At 36.5% G+C, this 17,778-nt stretch overlaps 1 protein-coding gene across 2 annotated transcripts in view; it reads left to right on the top strand.

Annotated features, from left to right (window-relative positions):
* SLIT2 (slit guidance ligand 2) overlaps nt 1–17,778 on the top strand; it is a 405,484-nt gene that overhangs the window by 339,331 nt on the left and 48,375 nt on the right. For both annotated transcript variants that reach the window (XM_060103633.1, XM_060103629.1), the window contains 3 exons: nt 12,959–13,083; nt 13,208–13,305; nt 14,565–14,704. In XM_060103633.1, the coding sequence (XP_059959616.1) occupies nt 12,959–13,083; nt 13,208–13,305; nt 14,565–14,704 (363 nt within the window). The remainder of the gene's footprint in view (nt 1–12,958; nt 13,084–13,207; nt 13,306–14,564; nt 14,705–17,778) is intronic.

Genomic DNA, 17,778 nt, shown 5'->3' with positions numbered 1-17,778 from the left:
TTACAAACATTTATTAAACACTTAAATGTGCTAAGGAGTGAGCAGTCTAAAGGAAACAAGTGGTATATTGCCTCTTTCATTCAACAAATATTATGTGAGTTCCTGTTAGGCACCAGGCACAACTCCAAGGTATTAAGAATATAATAATAAATAGGACAGAAAAACCCTTGCCTTTATGGAGCTTATATTCTACTGATAGATAACATTTAAATGGATAATTGCAAAACGATATGGAAGTTTGGTGATAGAAATATATATACAATATTAATGTATATCCAAACCAAACAATTGTGGAATTGTAACCAATACCACCAGGTCCATCAGGGCATCAGGAGACTCTTATAGTGAGTCAAGTGGAACTGAGAATGGAGCACGAATCAGGGAAAACAGCCCCAGTGGTCAGGTGTCTAGTAGCCAGGAACCCAATGAAGAGGCAGGGGTATGGTGCTCAACATACCTCATTAGTTATCTATAAAGATCAGCTAAGGGGTTGGGAAACCTGGGACCTTTTCATATCCCAGAATGATCAACCTTCCACCATCACATGGTTGATCTCTTCTGCTATTTTTATAGGTGAAGAATCCTCTAGATTCTGGAATTTCTGGGAAAAATTCCACATCTCTCAGTAATAATATTGTAATATTGTCAGTTTTTTTTTTTTCCCAGTGAGATCAACATTTCCTTTTGGGGGGTGTTCTTGACAAGTTCAAGGTCTTTTGGTTTTTTTTTTCCTCAAAATTATTAGTTAATATTGTCCTTAATCATTTAATTAAAGTATGAAGTTTATTAAATAATTTAACCTAAAATAATGAAAAATTTACTAGTTAGATCTGTTTTGAAATAGTATTTAAAACTTGGTCAAATCCTTTTTACATTTTCAGATTTAGTATCACTAGAACATAGTTATACATTTGAAATAACCTTAGCTTTGGGGGATTATGATTTGCTCGCTGACTAAAGAAAATATTCAGGTTTCTACATAGTTATTTGCTAAAAGCACCATCTTTAAAAAACAAACAAGGGCTGTTTTTCATTACACTTTTTAAAAAACTTAAAACACTGGGAAATTTTTAACAGACATTTATTTTAATAGGTGATGAGAATTAATGATTTGTATTCTGTTCTTAAATATCATACATCTATATCATCTCTGATACAATAATTCCATGAAGTAATTATTGCTCTTTTTTTTTTTTTAAGTGTGCTTCAAGAAGTTTATTTACTGGCTTAAGATCATATGTGTGTGTAGCAAATGACCAAGCCAGGGAATTCCAGAGGTGTAATACCCATCTTGGTGTTTTTTGTTTGTTTGTTTTTGCGGTACGTGGGCCTCTCACTGTTGTGGCTTCTCCCGTTGCGGAGCACAGGCTCTGGACGCGCAGGCTCAGCGGCCATGGCTCACGGGCCCAGCCATTCCGCGACACGTGGGATCTTCCCGGACCAGGACATGAACCCGTGTCCCCTGCATCAGCAGGCGAACTCTCAACCACTGAGCCACCAGGGAAGCCCCATCTTCGTGTTTTTGTTTAACCATTTATAAAATGCAAATTTTTAGGATTTTAACCCCCATCATCTAGGGACCATCTCTACCCCTCCACTGAAACTATAAGGACACCAGTAACTTCCCTCTTGCCCATTTCAATAGCTTCTTTTTAGCTTCTTTATTTGCCCTCTTTTCATCTTAGACAGTGGTGGCCACTGCTCCCTCTTGTACATTCCCATTGCCTTTTCATTCCTTTGCTGACATCTCTTTCTTACCCACTCTTTAATATTCACATATGTGGGGTTCTCTCCTTAGCCCTGTTAATTTAATTGATTTTGGTCCTGTGGCTTCAAGTATCTAGCCATGACTTTTCTTATGAACTTCAGATTCATATTTCCATTCACCTAGTGAATTCCTCCCCCTTGCTGGCTTACAGAAACTTAAAACACATATTCCAAAATATGCCTTCCCATTTTCCACATTCTCTTGCAACTGTGTCCTGTAGTTGATCCATAGATGTCTCTATTACTGAACTACTAGTTAGCTATGCCCAATATCAAATATCCCTCTTTGTTTTTTCTGAGTTGTCTTTGATCTACGTCTGACTTTATACAAGGGCAGGACTAGCGGGTTCTACTATTTGACTCATGTGTCCAAGGGACACCAGAATGAAGGCAGACTCTGGGATATAGTTAGAAATTTGTGTTTGGAGCTTTTAGTCATAAGTCAAAGTGAGATACAATTCTCAGAGGGTGGCAATATTAGTGTCAGGTGCATAGCTAGTGATTTGAGTCAAGTAAGCAAGTCTGCCTAGAGCTTTAATGGATTTGCAGTCCAGCAGTTCTTCCATCAAAGTTAAAGTAACTGACAAAGACAAATTGTTAACCAAACTTTCTGCTCATTTTCCCTTTGAATTATTAAGCTAAACACAACTCCACTCCATATAGCTGATGCTAGAGAACTCTCTTAAGTCAAGACCTAATTTTAAATCATCTAGATATCCTAGACTGGCCTTCATTTCAGTGACATTAGTAAACATTTGCATTCAGGAAGCTAGATTTGTTTTCTCCTCTGCAGCATCTTTCTCCTCTATGGCACACATCTTCTGAGGGCTAATGTGTTGGCAATAATTTAACACTTCTTGGAACCGGCTTTTGGAAGAAAGAAAGTTTGAAGATTGGTGAAGTTGTATCAGCAAGCAAGTTGTAGTTCCTTGCCAAGCATCAATGCAAGAACAAAAATAACCTCTCTTTCTTAATTGTGTGCTGTTATTTCTCGTGGTTGTCCACGCCAGATTTACAAATCACAGTTGCAGTCCTTAAAAACATAAAATCATTAACTCTAGGTGTCGTTACCCAATAGGAAATTATTTCTCGGTGCCCATTTCCACTCTCCCTTGATTTAGTTAATAATAGCCCCTACAGTTTTTCCAGATTTCAAAAGCTTCTGGCATAGACCGAAGGTACTCAGTGAACTTGCAATGAATGAATAAACAGCAAGCTCTAATTTGCCTTTGTGCTAAAATTTGAACAAACATACAGAGGAAGACTTACTCTCTTTTCTCCTTTTAAGTAAACCACTTATGTCCCTCCCAGCCCCTGCCTTCTTTGGATGTCTAGGATTTAAAGAGTGTCAGAACTTTCTGTGGCTTCTGTGCTTGTTCTCACTATATTCTGTGCTCAGAATTCATTAACATCTCATTTAAAGCTTAAAGCAACCCATTGAGATGACTGCCTTTACTCTCCTAATTCCATACAGTTAAGTAACACATCTAGATCACTAACTTGGCCTGGTTCACTTCTGATTCTCTTCCTAAGATTACTAAGCATTATGATAAGAGCTTGTCTATTTCTTGTTCCTGGACATCTTTTCATCTGGGACCAGTCAAGTGTGCAAGATTCTATGTGTTGGTTTGCTCTTAGAGAACTATGCTAACCCTTCTACCATTTTATTTTGACTTTAGCATATCCCTTTGGCTCTGATATTATCTCCTTGTTATAGAAACACATTAAAGATGTGATTACCCTTGAATAAGAACTTTGCAAGAAAGGGTCTCAGAGTAGTTGTCCCGGATGGAAAATGAACCACAAATTGAAGGCAAAGACAAGATAGAAGGTAGACTTAGAAGAGAAGCAAAATATGGGTGGGAAGATGAATGAGAGAAGAGAACCAGATACAAAGGATATAGTTCCAAGGGGTTAGAATATAAAAATAAATGGATTTAGATAAACCAAGTGGATGTAAAAATCACATTATAAGAAGAACATTTAGTTAGGTGGAATTATAATCTAAATAGGAAAAGGAATCATACCATTTTAAGACATTTGGACATATCAGAGGATGCTGCTATTTGGAATTTCTATAATTCATAAACATCTTTTGAACTACCTTTCACTCAAACTCAAGTGCTAGAAATAAGAAATTATCTTTGAAAAATTGATTTTAAAAGAGGGATTTGAAAAAAGGACAAGTAAATAGAATGGTAGCTATAGTAGTCAACTTTACCAAGCTGAATAAATTAGAATTCAATATTTTATATATTCCTCAACCTGATGCTGCCAAAACACTTTGTGGGTTTAGGAAATTATCAGAATAAGCCTGTGCACATGAGAAATCTTGTTATTTTGAGTCTTGTAGCTAAACTGAATATGTATGGGAGAGCAACAGTCTCCCTTCATATACCCATAAGAAACTGCAGATACTGAAAATAGTTGAGCAGACGTGCTATATTAAAAATGAAACTTGGTCCTGGAAAAAAAGTGGAGAAATTAGATAGTGCTTATTAATCAAATATGGTTCAGTGGATATTTATTCAATAAATCTCGACTGTGCTAAAAACTGGACAGATGATGCTTCAGCCTGGCAATTTCATTATCTGCATACTCTATTAAAATAATTCTTCAAAACATACTCAGTTTTTTTTCTAAAACAATCTTGAGCTTCTCATCTAAATAATCAAATATAATTTTTTAAAAATGTCACATTCCACAGAATAAACCTAGAAACTGCCAACCCTGAACCCCTCCATTCAAACTACAGTCTTTTGAAGTTGAAAGCACAGAATTAGACTAAAAGACAATTTTCCTCAAGGTCTTGGGAAGTAGCCAGATGAATGTTTACAGTCCTTACATTTGCTGACGTGCTGTTTTGATGGCGTACATTCTTAGCTGCTTCACCCTATGCCTTTGTTCTAAGAGTCTTCTTTCTTCTAGCCTAGCTCAAGAATCCATTACCATTTAGATATTTCCTTTCCTAGTGCTGATTCTAAGTGTGATCATTTTAGCAAACACAAAGCCATTTATTGTGGAGTATGACATTAATTTAACATACTGCTCTAATTAACTGCTGCATTTACTTCCCCAATGTACTGAATAGCTAAATTTATTTGATAAATACATTGGAGGAGGGTGAGAAATTAAATTTCTACATGGCTCACTTCAGTATTAATTCCAGCAATTTCCCAACTGTAATTTGATACAACGACTGCATTCATTTTTCTGGTACCAAGAAAAAGCAGAGGAGATACAGACAAGGCCTCCCCTAGTGATTGAGGTGTCACTGGGAGGAAACACCAACCCTTCCCATTAATAGTGATATCCAGGGCTTCCCTGGTGGCGCAGTGGTTGAGAGTCCGCCTACTGATGCAGGGGACATGGGTTCATGCCCCGGTCCGGGAAGATCCCACATGCTGCGGAGCGGCTGGGCCCATGAGCCATGGCCGCTGAGCCTGCGCGTCCGGAGCCTGTGCTCTGCAACGGGAGAGACCACAACAGTGAGAGGCCAGCGTACCAAAAAAAAAAAAAAAAAAGTGATCCCCAGAACTGTCATTTATTTCCAAATAGTTGAAAAAGAAACAGGAATCTCTATGTAAACATATTTCAGGGTTTTTGTTAATAGAAAAACTGAACATTATAGAATGCTGTCCTTTTTTGGATTGTACTCCAAAACCATTATATGAATATGTATTTCCTAGGGTAAGGGAATATTTAGGTATGAAGAGTTTTAATGGTCACCATGTTACTTCACATTTTCTTTCATATATGCGTTTCTGTAAGTAGACCAACAGTAAGCTGTTGGTCTCTAATCTGTAGAAAAATTTGATTAAAGAAAGTTTATATTAGCAGAAGTCATACAGCTTTTTGGGTGGAGGTACCTTGAAGCTTAGAGCAGTGGTAGAAGAGTAGAGGCAGGGGAGAGATACTATACAGCTGCCTCAGATAACCTTGCTAGAAATTATGTGTGGTGAGACATACACTTAGAATTATCACTGCTAATTCCAGTGAGGATAAAGAACTACAGAGAGGTTGATGGTGAAAGCAAAAATATAATTAATGTTTATGTTATAAAATATTTGTATTTTAAATATAAAAGTGTCACTCTGACAGAGTGTACTCATCAGACAGTTGCCAAAATGCAGTCTAGTGAGCTCTCACAAACAGTGCAAAAAGTAACTTTAATGGAACATAATTTTATTGAGGATGGTACAGTATCTACATTTTTAGACACTTGTAGAACAAATATGTGTGGCCAAAGGAATGTATCTTCAACTGAATCTGCATTTAATCTAGACCTTTCATGGATTATGACATTTTTTTAATGTGTATCCCAAAAGGTGAGATTGCAAGTAGAGACCACTTCAGCAGTATTTTTCTCTCGGCAAGGAAGACACAGAAATCTCACTCATCTTGTGCCTGTGCTAATGTGCTAACAAACTGAACTGAAGGGACATGAGGGAGGATATAATGAAGATTTCATTTTTGGTTTCTTGTCCTAAGCATAAAAGTGGCAGTGTTTTGTATCTCCTGTATAAAAATAACAGTACTGGGCTAATATTATCAGGGCAGGTGCATATTATTGCATTTTTATTTGCACTGATAAATTTCTTTGTTTTTTCTTTTTTTTATTTGCTTTATTTTTTAAACATCTTTATTGGAGTATAATTGCTTTACAATGGTGAGTTAGTTTCTGCTTTATAACAAAGTGAATCAGCTATACATATACATATATCCCCAAATCTCCTCCCTCTTGCATCTCCCTCCCTCCCACCCTCCCTATCCCACCCCTCTAGGTGGTCAGAAAGCACTGAGCTGATCTCCCTATGCTATATGGCTGCTTCTCACTAGCTATCTCTTTTACATTTGGTAGTGTGTATATGTCCATGCCACTCTCACTTCATCCCAGCTTCCCCTTCCCCTCCCTGTGTCCTCAAGTCCATTCTCTACATCTGCGTCTTTATTCCGGTCCTGCCCCTAGGTTCTTCAGAACCTTTTTTTTTTTTTTTTTTTAGATTCCATATATATGTGTTAGCATACGGTATTTGTTTTTCTCTTTCTGACTTAACTTCACTCTGTATGACAAAGCCTAGGTCCATCCACCTCACTACAAATAACTCAATTTCGTTTCTTTTTATGGCTGAGTAATATTCCATTGTATATATGTGCCACATCTTCTTTATCCATTCATCTGATGATGGACACTTAGGTTGCTTCCATGTCCTGGATATTGTAAATAGAACTGCAATGAACATTGTAGTACCTGACTCTTTTTGAATTGTGGTTTTCTCAGGGTATAAGCCCAGTAGTGAGATTGCTGGGTCATATGGTAGTTCTATTTTTAGTTCTTTAAGGAACCTCCATACTGTTCTCCATAGTGCCTGTATCAATTTACATTACAACCAACAGTGCACAAGGGTTCCGTTTTCTCCACACCCTCTCCAGCATTTATTGTTTCTAGATTTTTTTGATGATGGCCATTCTGACTGGTATGAGGTGATACCTCATTGTAGTTTTGATCTGCATTTCTCTAATGATTACTGATGTTGAGCATCCAGTCATGTGTTTCTTGGCAATCTGTATATCTTCTTTGGAGAAATGTCTATTTAGGTCTTCTGCCTGTTTTTGGATTGGGTTGTTTGTTGTTTTGATATTGAGCTACATGTGCTTCTTGTAAATTTTGGAGATTAATCCTTTGTCAGTTGCTGCATTTGCAAATATTTTCTCCCATTCTGAGGGCTGTCTTTTTGTCTTGTTTATGATTTCCTTTGCTGTGCAAAAGCTTTTAAGTTTCATTAGGTCCCATTTGCTTATTTTTGTTTTTATTTCCATTTCTCTAGGAAATGGGTCCAAAAGGATCTTGCTGTGATTTATGTCACAGAGTGTTCTGCCTATGTTTTCCTCTAAGAGTTTAATAGTGTCTGGCCTTACATTTAGGTATTTCATCCATTTTGAGTTTATTTTTGTGTGTAGTGCTAGGAGTGTTCTAATTTCATTCTTTTACATGTAGCTGTCCCGTTTTCCCAGCACCACTTCCTGAAGAGGCTGTCTTTTCTCCATTGTATATTCTTACCTCCTTTATCAAAGATAAGGTGACCATAGGAGTGTGGGTTTACCTCTGGGCTTTCTATCCTGTTCCACTGATCTATATTTCTGTTTTTGTGTCCGTACCATACTGTCTTGATTACTGTAGTTTTGTAATATACCCTGAAGTCAGGGAGCCTGATTCCTCTAGCTCCATTTTTCTTTTTCAAGATTGCTTTGGCTATTTGGGTCTTTGTGTTTCCATGCATATTGTGAAATTTTTTGTGCTAGTTCTGTGAAAAATGCCATCGGTAGTTTGATAAGGATTGCACTGAATCTGTAAATTGCTTTGAATAGTAGAGTCATTCTCACAATGTTGATTCTTCCAATCCAAGAGCATGGTATATCTCTCCATCTACTTGTATTATCTTTAACTTCTTTCATCAGTGTCTTATCATTTTCTGCATACAGGTCTTTTCTCTCCTTAGGTAGGTTTATTCCTAGGTATCTTATTCTTATCGTGGCAATGGTAAATGGGAGTGTTCCCTTAATTTCTCTTTCAGATATTTCATCATTAGTGTATAGGAAAGCAAGAGATTTCTGTACATTAATGTTGTATCCTGCTACTTTATCAAATTCATTTATAAGTTCTAGTAGTTTTCTGGTAGTATCTTTAGGATTCTCTACGTATAGTATCATGGCATCTGCAAACAGTGACATTTTTACTTCTTCTTTTCCGATTTGGATTCCTTTTATTTCTTTTTCTTCTCTGATTGCTGTGGCTAAAACTTCCAAAACTATGTTGAATAAGAGTGGTGAGAGTGGACAACCTTGTCTTGTTCCTGATCTTAGAGGAAATGGTTTCAGTTTTTCACCATTGAGAATGATGTTGGCTGTGGGTTTGTCATATATGGCCTTTATTATGTTGAGGTAAGTTCCCTCTATGCCTACTTTCTGGAGGGTTTTTATCATAAATGGGTGTTGAATATGTCAAAAGCTTTTTCTGCATCTATTGAGATGATCATATGGTTTTTCTCCTTCAGTTGGTTAATATGGTGTATCACATTGATTGATTTGTGTAGATTGAAGAATCCTTGCATTCCTGGGATAAACCCCACTTGATCATGGTGTATGATCCTTTTAATGTGCTGTTGGATTCTGTTTGCTAGTATTTTGTTGAGGATTTTTGCATCAGTGTTAATCAGTGATATTGGCCTGTAGTTTTCTTTCGTTGTGACATCCTTGCCTGGTTTTGGTATCAAGGTGATGGTGGCCTCGTAGAATGAGTTTGGGAGTGTTCCTCCCTCTGTTATATTTTGGAAGAGTTTGAGAAGAGTAGGTGTTAGCTCTTGTCTAAATGTTTGATAGAATTCTCCTGTGAAGCCATCTGGTCCTGGGCTTTTGTTTGTTGGATGATTTTTAATCACAGTTTCAATTTCAGTGCTTGTGATTGGTCTGTTTATATTTTCTATTTCTTCCTGGTTCAGTCTCACAAGGTTGTGTTTTTCTAAGAATTTGTCCATTTCTTCCAGGTTGCCCATTATATTGGCATATAGTTGCTTGCAGTAATCTCTCATGATCCTTTGTATCTCTGCAGTGTCAGTTATTACTTCTCCTTTTTCATTTGTAACTCTATTGATTTGGCTTTTCTCCCTTTTTTTCGTGATGAGTCTGGCTAATGGTTTATCAATTTTGTTTATCTTCTCAAAGAACCAGTGTTTAATTTTATTGATCTTTACTATCATTTCCTTCATTTCTTTTTCATTTATTTCTGATCTGATCTTTATGATTTCTTTCCTTCTGCTAACTCTGGGTTTTTTTTGTTCTTCTTTCTCTAATTGCTTTAGGGGTAAGGTTAGGTTGTTTATTTGAGATGTTTCTTGTTTCTTGAGGTAGGATTGTGTTGCTATAAACTTCCCTCATAGAACTGCTTTTGCTGCATCCCACAGGTTTTGGGTTGTTGTGTTTTCATTGTCATTTGTTACTAGGTATTTTTTGATTTCCTCTTTGATTTCTTCAATGATCTCTTGGTTATTTAGTAGTGAATTGTTTAGCCTCCATGTGTTTGTATTTTTTACAGATTTTTTTCCTGTAATTGATATCTAGTCTCATAGCGTTGTGGTCAGAACAGATACTTGATATAATTTCAATTTTATTAAATTTACCAAGGGTTGATTTGTGACCCAAGATATGATCTATCCTGGAGAATGTTCCATGAGCACTTGAGAAGAAAGTGTATTCTGTTGTTTTTGGATGGAATGTCCTATAAATATCAATTAAATTTATCTGGTCTATTGTGTCATTTAAAGCTTGTGTTTCCGTATTTATTTTCATTTTGGATGATCTGTGCATTGGTGTAAGTGAGGTGTTAAAGTCCCCCACTATTTTTGTGTTACTGTAGATTTCCTGTTTTATAACTATTAGCGTTTGCCTTAAGGATTGAGGTGTTCCTATGTTGGGTGCATGTATATTTACAATTGTTATATCTTCTTCTTGGATTGATCCCTTTATCATTATGTAGTGTCCTTCTTTGTCTCTTGTAATAGTCTTTATTTTAAAGTCTATTTTGTCTGATATGAGAATTGCTACTCCAGCTTCTTTTGATTTCCATTTGCATGGAATATCTTTTTCTATCCCCTCACTTTCAGTCTGTATGTGTCCCTAGGTCTGAAGTGGGTGTCTTGTAGACAGCCTGTATATGGGTCTTGTTTTTTTATCCATTGAGCCAGTCTATGTCTTTTTGTTCGAGCATTTAATCCATTTACATTGAAGGTAGTTATCAATATGTATGTTCCTATTACCATTTTCTTAATTGTTCTGAGTTTGTTATTGTAGGTCTTTTCTTTCTCTTCTGTTTCCTGTCTAGAGAAGTTCCTTTAGCATTTGTTGTAAAGCTGTTTTGGTGGTGCTGAATTCTATTAACTTTTGCTCGTCTGTAAAGGTTTTAATTTCTCCATTGAATCTGAATGAGAGCCTTGCTGGTATAGAGTAATCTTGATTGTAGGTTTTTCCCCTTCATCACTTTAAATATGTCCTGCCATACCCTTCTGGCTTGCAGAGTTTCTGCTGAAAGGTCAGCTGTTAACCTTATGTGGATTCCCTTGTATGTTATTTGTTGCTTTTCCCTTGCTGCTTTTAATATTTTTTCTTTGTGTTTAATATGTGTCTTCATGTGTTTCTCCTTGGATTTATCCTGTACAGGACTCTCTGCTCTTCCTGAACTTGATTGAGTATTTCCTTTCCCATATTAGGGAAGTTTTTAAGTATAATCTCTTCAAATATTTTCTCAGTCCCTTTCTTTTTCTCTTCTTCTTCTGGGACCCCTATAATTCGAATGTTGGTGTTTTTAATGTTGTTCCAGATGTCTCTGAGACTGTCCTCAATTATTTTCATTCTTTTTTCTTTATTCTCCTCTGTGGTAGTTATATCCCCTATTTTATCTTCCAGGTCAGTTTTCTGTTCTTCTGCCTCAGTTATTCTGCCATTGATTCCTTCTAGAGAATTTTTAATTTCATTTATTGTGTTGTTTGTTTGCCCTTTCATTCTTCTCAGTCCTTGTTAAATGTTTCTTGTATTTTTTCCTTCTATTTCCAAGATTTTGGATCATCTTTAGTATCATTACTCTGAATTCTTTTTCAGGTAGACTGCCTATTTCCCCTTCATTTGTTTGGTCTGGTGGGTTTTAACCTTGCTCTTTCATCTGCTGTGTGTTTCTCTATCTTCTTATTTTGCTTAACTTACTGTGTTTGGGGTCTCCTTTTCGCAGGGTGCAGATTCGTAGTTCCCATTGTTTTTGGTGTCTTCCCCCCCAGTGGCTAAGTTTGGTTCAGTGGGTTGTGTAGGCTTCCTGATGGAGGGGACTATTGCCTGTTTTCTGGTGGATGAGGCTGGATCTTGTCTTTCTGGTGGTCAGGACTGTGTCCAGTGGTGTGTATTGTGGTGTCTGTGACCTTATTATTATTTTAGGCAGCCTCTCTGGTAATGGGTGGGGTTGTGTCCCTGTCTTGCTAGTTGTTTGGCATGTGGTGTCCAGCACTGTAGCTTGCTGGTCATTGAGTGGAACTGGGTCTTTCCATTGAGATGGAGATCTCTGGGAGAGCTTTTGCCATTTGATATTACATGGAGCCGGGAGGTCTCTGGTGGACCAGTGTCCTGAAGTTGGCTCTCCCACCTCAGAGGCAAGGCTGACACCCGCCCGGAGCACCAAAACCCTGTCAGCCACATGGCTCAGAAGATAAGGGAGAAAAAATGATGGATGGATGGTGGATGGATGAATGGAAGAAGGAAGGAAGGAGGGAAGGAAGGAAGCAAGGAAACAGTTATTAAAATAAAAAATGAAGAAATTGTTAAAAATAAAAGAAATTAAAAGTAATAAAAGAAAGAAAGGAAGAAGAGAGCAACCAAACCAAATAACAAATCCACCAATGGTAACAAGCTCTATAAACTATACTAAAAAAAAAAAATGGACAGACAGAACACTAGGACAAATGGTAAAAGCAAAGCTATACAGCCTTAACCACACAAAGAAGCATACACATACACACTCACAAAAAGTAAAAAGGAAGAAAATATATATATCTTTTGGGAAGTCTGTGGTCTTCTGCCAGTGTTCAGTAGGTTTTGTAGGAGTTGTTCCACATGTAGATGTATTTCTGATGTATTTGTGGGGAGGAAGGTGAGCTCCACGTCTTACTCCTCCACCATCTTGAAGGTCTCCTGAATTTGTACTTATTCAAAACCTTGCCCACCCATCCCCCAGTGCACACACCCACAGTCCTCTTTGGGATCCATGGCTTTCCATACCAGCCGCCCGAGTTAAGTTGCAGACACTGGCCATGGAAAGCATCCACATAAGCTAGTCAGCTAATGAGGGGACTGACCCTTTGATGCTGGCATCACTAATGTCAGATCTTAACTACCTAAGCTCACAGCTCAGAGCCCTACTGTGACATCAGAGAGTTTCACTATTAACTCCCAATGAGACGGCATCCTGTTGCGTTCTTAAAGATAATTATGATGATGCTGATTTCTGGTTTTGTCATGGAAGAGAAACACATATAGATATGTGACCAATAATAATTTTATACAAAATTTACTGTTACATTAAGGTATTGAAATAATTTTAAGTGAACTGAAAACAGAAAGCATCCACTTCTTATATTTTTCCATCAATTTTTAGGTCCTGTAGATGTCAATATTCTAGCTAAATGTAATCCCTGCTTATCAAATCCATGTAAAAATGATGGCACCTGTAACAATGATCCAGTTGACTTTTATCGCTGCACCTGTCCATATGGTTTCAAGGTAAGTAGAAGCTGTCGTGGGAACCAAGATCTGAAAACATAGCTTTCCTTTATTATTCTGTTGTACTTTCTCTATGTGCTGAGGACTACTTTATTTACACTCAACTTGACTATTCCTTGTCCAGGGGCAGGACTGTGATGTTCCAATTCATGCATGCATCAGTAACCCATGTAAACATGGAGGAACTTGCCACTTAAAAGAAGGAGAAAAAGATGGCTTCTGGTAGGTCATTGGTCTGTGATCTTCTGTGTCTGACGTATTGGAGCAAGAATAAGCAAAGATTCATTTTTCCTTTTTAAATCCAAGGGCTTTATTTTAAAAAGAATACCAGAAATTCTGTTCATAAGGAAAATATGTATTAGTCCTTTGCAGAGATATTTCAATATAAAAACAAATTGAGACATTACAGTGTTCTCAGCTCAGGATGCTACAAAGCCAAGCAATTTAAAAACACTCTCATACGTACATTGGAACTAATTAAGTCAGATTAGGTCAAGACAAATTAGTGGCTCTGTTAAGCTAATTAATAGTCAAATAGTCCCCTACTGCAACGCATATATCCATCTGTTGTTTTGCGTGTTGCTTTAACAGACTGTGTGTAATGATAAGATGTAGGTCCCACTGAAACAGAAAAGTAATGACTCACTTCCAAGCCACAATATGTGTAGACAAACATGCTGTGAACATTTTTAATCGGGAATTATTTAATCATACAGTACAGTTACTTCAGATCTACTTCATGAATCATGAAACAGGGTTCTTATAATGAAAACTAATAACTTTGCATAAGAATGCTAATCTACTACTAAAGCTTGTTAGAAATACCACTTTTTATAATACATATGCTTCATTTCTGCATTCTGTTATGAAGTTGTCTCTTTTTCATCAAGCCTTTACTGAAAGATTATTCTGATGCATAGCAAGATGAAAGGTACAATGTATTATGCCAGTGAAAAATTGTATTTGTTGAGAGTTAAAGAGAATATTCATATTTTATAATTGCAAGGAAGATAAAGTTTTATTTTCAGATTTCTTTTTTGCTTTGAGACATCAAGAACATTACACATAGGTTAGTAAGTGTAATTTTTAAAAAATCAGAATCATTCCTCCTCATTTATGAGCAAAGAAGCATGAATTATTTTATTAGAACACAGCTAGAGATTAAGATATCTAGGGCTGTAGAGTAAACTTTTCTCATTTTTTAGACCTGCAAATGTATTGGATTTATTGACTTATAGGACCATGGGGCCATTTGCCATCTTGCAGCCAGCATAAATTTTCTTTCTCAAATTGTTTCTGATTTGGGGGATATTACCTTAAATTGATGCTTACAACGTGTCATTTAAAAGCATTTTAAAAATCAATTTCTTGTCGTTAAAAGCTCTGTAATTGATTAGTGTATTTAGTTTTTTTCAATATTTAGACCATATGGTTTGGAAATATAGAAGGTGTCTTTTGTCTTTTCTTCCCCTGGCGTTCAGGTGTATTTGTGCTGATGGGTTTGAAGGAGAAAATTGTGAAATCAATGTTGATGACTGTGAAGATAATGACTGTGAAAATAACTCTACATGCGTTGATGGAATTAATAACTACACGTGCCTTTGCCCATCTGAGTACACAGGTAGGAAGACTAGGAAATGCTATTCCATCAATCTGTGTATCTGTTTGAAAGCCCCACTGGCACTATGCTGCATGTGTTTAGTAGACCATTGTATTATTCAATAACTGATAGGTGTTTTGGAAATTAGGTGTAATGTAATAACAGACGGAGTTAAAGATGGTTTCAGCCAACCAAATAAAAGTCCTGGGGAGCTCAGTTAGAACATAAGCATCCATCATAAAGTAATACTTTCCAGCACAAAAGAAGTTATCATACTGAAGCTTTTAGTCCCACAACTGAATGACATTTTCATGCAAAGCACTTTTCCTATGCAGACCAACCCACCGAAACATATGTGAAAAAGGAGCATTTCTTTACATAGGCAAAAAATAACCAAGCATTTGAGATTCTTTGTGTCCATACTTGTTTATTCATCAGTGAGTGTTTGCATGTAGCAACTCATGTCCTTCAAAATAGATTGCATTAGGAAGATATTGATCACTTTGGATAATCTTATCAGACCATTCTCCCCCCACCCCACCTTTTTTTTTCTATCTTGATACAAAATGTCAGGAATAAAGGTGGTAACTCTCATGAGACTATCCAAACTGCTAAACTTTTGCCCTGGATAAACCAATTTGCTATAAAGTCAACATGAAGTTTAAAACTTATTATGTCAGAATATCTATTTTGATCGATTTTTGTGGCTATGAATAAGAAACCTCATAGTTACATTCTTAATAAACCATTTAGTTTTAAAATTGGTAGAGAAAAGGAGAATGTTCCATATTTTATTTGTAAGAAAAAATGGAGAAGTAGATTCTGTCACTCTATTCAAAGTTACCATTTTCATTTGGCTGGGTATTTTTCATTAACTGTATTTATTTCCATATACATAGTTAAGAATATCAGAGGGTAAAATAGCTACTTGGATGACTGAGGTTAACATCTCTAGATATGAAAAATGGAAGCACATCTGTATGATTAATTTTCCCAGGGATTTGTTAGAAAAGCACTGAAATTTAAGCTTTTATGGAATACTCAAACTTTGCATTTTAAGAGGTATTTTCTTGATGGGAAGATGCTAAATAGAATAATGAGTTTTTATTTTGATATCCCGGGTCTGTTTGAGAGATTCTGCAGCTGCCTTTTCTATGGTATGATCTTTTTATTCACACCAGTGCAGTGCCTGATGCCATATGAAGTAATATACTAAGTTTACAGTAGAAATTTTAACATGTATCAACAGTTACTCTATTATATATATATAGCACTTGGACTCCTTAGTGGCCAGAATTTGAATTCTTTGTTATTTTGCATTAATTAAGGATAACAAGTATGTCTAATATGCACCCATTCTAACATAGTTAGGAAGAGTTTAGGTGTCACGTAGCTTTGACATTCACATGAGTTTTACTTGTGTGACACCTCAGATACATGCCATTAGCCTGAGTGCACAGATTCTCGAGCCCTTGGAGCTACCCCGAGAATCTGAGTTTTTCTGGATGGGCTAATTTAGACTTACACAAGCAGCCCAATGCTTGCAACAAAATCTGTAGCTAGTACCTTCTTAGAGATAGTTCTCTATCCTGTAATCGTTCTGATCATTATAGGAAGAACTTAATTCACTTAATGTCAGAGACCTCTTTAAACTAACCTACTCTGACCAGGACAAATTGGATCCGAGTATTTCCAGCACAGTTTGGTTAGCCAATGTGTTCCTGAGCACAGAAACCAGGAATTTTTCTATATCCCCTTACCAATGAAAACCTAGACCTGACGGCACTGCTGTATTCAGATTCTTAATACCTTTTCCATGATAATTTATATAAAGTGGCAGTCTCTTCTGAGTTGGTTTGGTTGGGTCCGCCTTTGGCTTTAGATTTGCTCTACTTTATTCCTTATCCATTTCTTTGAGTCTTTGTTTTACCTTCTCTCCCTTTGTTTTCCAAGCTCCCTTCCTACACCTGATCTTCTTAAACACATGTTTTCTGCATCCTAAAGTGATTCAGTTTAGTGCAACTTCCTCTGAAAAGTATTATGAAGCTTCATTTCCCTGTGTCAGATCTCTTTCTTTGAAACACATCCAAAAAACTCCAAAGCTTATTAGCACAACCACTTTAGAGCCAAATTGTGACATCTATAAAAGCTATCATGTGAGAACCTGCCATGACTATTTGTCAAGAACCGTTTGGTGCTCAACAAGAACTGAGACTCTTCTGGTTTTTTCAGTCATATCTATTGCAGGTATCAGTTTGCCTTAATTCGGGCTAAGGATAAACATTGCACTCTATAGAAAGTTCATAGCATACAAAACATGAAGATACTATCACTATAACTTTGGGTTGGGTTTTGTGGGAAGTGAAGAGTTTTGCAAATTGGCATTAGAGCAGATACCTAAATCAGACATATTTGTAAATCATCTATTAGCTGTAGCATTTTTGTCCATATGTGAAATGAGCTCATTTACAAAATATCAAACAACCATCTGCAGATTTTGAAATCAGTGGCACATAAATGGCCTTTAATTATAGGAAGGTATAAATTGTACTCCAGAGCTTTATATCCTGCTTCATCCAAGTCTGCAGTTAGGGAGGCATTTTCTTATATCATGGCTGTATTGTTTTTGATTTAAGTTTGGAATCTGATTAATGAGCATGAGATCTTGGAACAGAACCCCTACTGTGCTCAGGGAATATAATAATGTTGTCATTGCTTAAAAATCATTCAAGTTACAAGTTGCTTTTCTGTTTGGAGATTTTTTTTTTACTCTATCTCTGAGGCATTCAGTGAGAAAATGAATTCTTTAGTAGGATCAAATAAGACTTCATAGGAAAAACGTGTAAATTACTATGGTGAAAGTTTTTACATTTGGCACCCATGTTAAGAATCAGAATGGATATGATATGTTAACAGAGAAAATTCAAAGATCTGAAAGCAATCTGACAGAGAGGTCATGATATGACGGGCAGGCTGTAAAACATGGCTACATGTGTTCAAAATAAAATGAACCACTGTTGGGAAATTTATTAAATTTATTTAAGCCCATGTAACCAGAACTTCACAGTAAATAGTTATTGATTTATTATAGGACA

The sequence above is a fragment of the Mesoplodon densirostris genome, chromosome 1 (genome assembly GCF_025265405.1).
Source record: "Mesoplodon densirostris isolate mMesDen1 chromosome 1, mMesDen1 primary haplotype, whole genome shotgun sequence".
NCBI lineage: Eukaryota > Metazoa > Chordata > Mammalia > Artiodactyla > Ziphiidae > Mesoplodon > Mesoplodon densirostris.
Note: the sequence above shows the minus strand (reverse complement) of the source record. Positions and strands in the feature narration are given on the sequence as shown.